The sequence below is a fragment of the Trachymyrmex septentrionalis genome, unplaced genomic scaffold (assembly GCF_001594115.1).
Source record: "Trachymyrmex septentrionalis isolate Tsep2-gDNA-1 unplaced genomic scaffold, Tsep1.0 scaffold243, whole genome shotgun sequence".
NCBI classification, from domain to species: Eukaryota; Metazoa; Arthropoda; class Insecta; order Hymenoptera; family Formicidae; genus Trachymyrmex; species Trachymyrmex septentrionalis.
The window spans coordinates 187494-190843 of NW_017305401.1; the positions used below are offsets into that span (position 1 = coordinate 187494).

The 3350-nt window shown below is 35.5% G+C and overlaps 1 protein-coding gene across 1 annotated transcript in view; it reads right to left on the reverse strand.

Annotated features, from left to right (window-relative positions):
- The window catches only part of LOC108748821 (A disintegrin and metalloproteinase with thrombospondin motifs 4-like), a 10875-nt gene that overhangs the window by 1658 nt on the left and 5867 nt on the right, over window positions 1–3350 (reverse strand). Inside the window, exons 8-11 of the mRNA XM_018487190.1 lie at window positions 3008–3134; window positions 2664–2768; window positions 2026–2177; window positions 1142–1548 (exon numbers count right to left, since the gene is read on the reverse strand). Of these exons, the coding sequence (XP_018342692.1) occupies window positions 1142–1548; window positions 2026–2177; window positions 2664–2768; window positions 3008–3134 (791 nt within the window). The remainder of the gene's footprint in view (window positions 1–1141; window positions 1549–2025; window positions 2178–2663; window positions 2769–3007; window positions 3135–3350) is intronic.

Consider the following 3350-nt stretch of genomic DNA (forward strand, 5'->3'; position numbering starts at 1 on the left):
CTAAATTGTTGCAGCAGCTAATCTCTTCTTTCAGTGTATCAGCCTGAAATAGAATTTAGTAGTGCAACAATAAAATTATTAAACAATAAGAACTTTATTTTACACTGTACACATGTGAGAACACAATCAATATAAACTAGAAATTATAAATGCTTATAACGATCGAAGTTGGATCTTTAATGCTTAAATAATTCAGTGTGAATTATATATATATATATATATAATTCAGTGTGAATTATATATATATATATATATATATATATATATATATATAATTCACATAAAATGATTTAAGCATTAAAGATTCAGTTTCGATCGTTATAGGTAAAACAATTATTAGTTATTCATGGAAACTATAATACACTTATCGTCGGTTTTACGTCCACAGATTTTATTATGTACACAAGAGTATTACACACATATTCAGGAATCACTGTCCCTAGTGAATTTGTTGCAAAGAGATATAAAGAATGCGAGGTGTGTACACGATTACGATGCTCATATGCATCTTTATCGAAGATACAAGAATATCTTCTATCACTTCTATTGAATAACGTATTTAAAGATCCGATAGAAGATATTTACAGAAAAATATATAAAATATTGTATATGAAAAAGATAAACTGTTGAAACTCTGAGTTAATTTAATCGATATTATTATTATACATTCTATGAAGTTGAAGAGTCAGTGTTAACAAAAAAAGAATTTTCGATAATCGGTAGGTATAAAGTACCTTTATCGATTTGTGAGATCGATTGCATGTGATGGAAATTCAGAGAGTTTATGATACTTTCATATTTCATTAGTGACATTAGAAGAAACATAGAGAAGATACACATATATTATACAAAATGATAAAACATCAAGTATTGGCAAGTATTATCAGAAGACTGAAACGATAGTGAAGACATATCGGGACCAATGTCTCTCAAAAAAATCCTCGCAGGCAGAATTTTCTACCGGAGAAGATGACAGAAATAGAAAAGACACAGAGGAAAAGATCATCGGGTTTCAAGAATCTGTCACGTTAACGGCAAGAGACGATCATGCAAAATTAAGTAATGACTCGACGTGAAAGTCGGAAGAGAGGATAGAAAAAGGTACAGCAGTGGTACAGGATTTAGTTCAGAATTCTCTTACCGCGGCCGTCATTTCGAAGGCCGTTCTGATATCCTTTGGTCGTCGTGGAAAACGATATCACCGTGTTCTTATACTTGAACGGATTAACTTTTGGACCGTAAGTAACCTTTGGAGTGGTACTGACGGTGTAATACGAGTTGAAAAAATTGCTTCTTCTGGTGGTAGTGCTGAAGCCGCCACCAGTACCGCTATTACTATTGTTACTATTATTATTATTGTATCTAGTCTTGTATTGATCGGTATATAAGTTATTGATAATTGTCCGCGTATATTTTGACACTGTCGTTGCGAACAGATTTGTGACGTGTTTGTAGGGATAAGTCGACGTCCTTATCGTCGCCGTCGTCGTCGGTGTCGACGGGGTTATGCTCGATAATGGTATGCTCTGTGTTGCTTCCCATGGATACCTGTGTGGCATATTATCATGACGTTACTATATATGGTGTTGCATTTGTATATCTCTGCACTATATTCTGCTAAATGACAGCGTCTATTAATTGAAGTTAATTAACAGTCAGTAAATACGTTGATTCACACTTCATTCTTAAATTGAAGTAACAATATGCTAAAATTCATGAGCGGGTTACCTAGAAATACTCTTGTCGATGCTCAATAAATGTCGCTGATGTATATAACTTCAATTCTTAACTCCGAAATTAAAAAAAATGTTTCAATACATTTGAGAGATTCAAAGATTATTTATATCTTCATATTATTATGTAGATGTTTTGTACTTCTTTTAACGAAGATTAATCGATCAAAACGCATAAATTTTCTTCATCGTTTTTCATGGTATTCAAGAATTAAAATTAGTTACGCGCGGAGTTTTGTTGCGTGCGTTACGAAACAAAGAGTCGAGAACGCTCGAGTTCTCGGATCATTACCTGTAATCTGTGTTGTTGTAATGAGCGAATATCGGCCGGGTGTGTATTGCAGAATTGAATATGCTATCCCGGCGTACATACGTCGGAATGTTCTGCGTATAATCCGGTATTATGTTCTCGTGCTCCGCGACGCACTTCCCGTTCAGGCAGTACTGGAAATCAACGTCAACGATCAAGGAATTAAACAACTGTGCAAAGACACTTCGAGAAGATATATGTCAAATATTGTTATCTCGGCGCTGTTATGTAAAATTATATGATATCATAGTATCGCGTTGTCGGCACTAGCCAGGATTTATGAGATCACTTCTGATGTAATTGCGCGTTACAATTGCGACAGACGCGTCGCGGAAGCTATATCGTAGTCCATAGCTCACAGTGTCATGCAAATGCATTATGCATTATACATTAGTTATATAGCCGAGAGAGATATTTCTTTTACAAACAGAAATAAGGCAATTGTTATTGTAAAGCGGCGCTGAAATTTATTTCCAACTTTCGGCCAACTTTCAACTTGGTTCCCGTCTCTTATCTCACCAGTAACCCTCGCGTAGTCTAAATGTCGATCGGCCAAAAATTGGCCGAAAGTTGCAAGTAATTTCTAGCACTGTTGTAAAGCATGTAAGCTCCCGTTTTACCTGACCATCTCCGCACGGCGATCCTTCCGCTGCTGGGCGATACGCGACGCAGTATCCGGATCCGGCGTCGAAGCAGAATAGCTGAGCGCAAACTCGATCGTCTTTCTAAATATACGAAATATAAATAGTTAAAAATAGACGTAAAGATAAATGAATGAGATAAATATAATCAAGTGAGAATCATGTGGTACATGTTACGTTTTACATAAGAATAATCTTAGATCCAACTCCATCACAGTTTAATATTCTATATAAAGCTTTATTAAAAGTAAAAAAGGCTTCAGAAATTATCGAACTTAATTACGCCCATTTTTTTTTTTCGTATTACAAAGACTGATACGTACGAAACAAGCGCTTGTTCCACGATCTTTCCGACATTGCGCATCTAAGGATAGGAGTTTGCCCGGAAGAACTCTTGGCAGCGCCTCGTCTTCGTGAGGCGCATTGTACAAGCAGGTCGCTGTATCACCACTGCAAATAGAAAAAGGTAGCGTTAGATTTAGTAACTTCCATTTACTTTTAATTTTAAGAAGAGCGTATTTCACGTTGATAACCCGATTGTTTATTTATACATAGTAAATTGCATTCTAAAAGATAGAGAACTGTAGACGCGCTGCGTATCACGTCAAAATCAAAAGAGAGAAAAAGATTGTAAAAATAACAAATTCTTTCGTGCATTTTCCAATA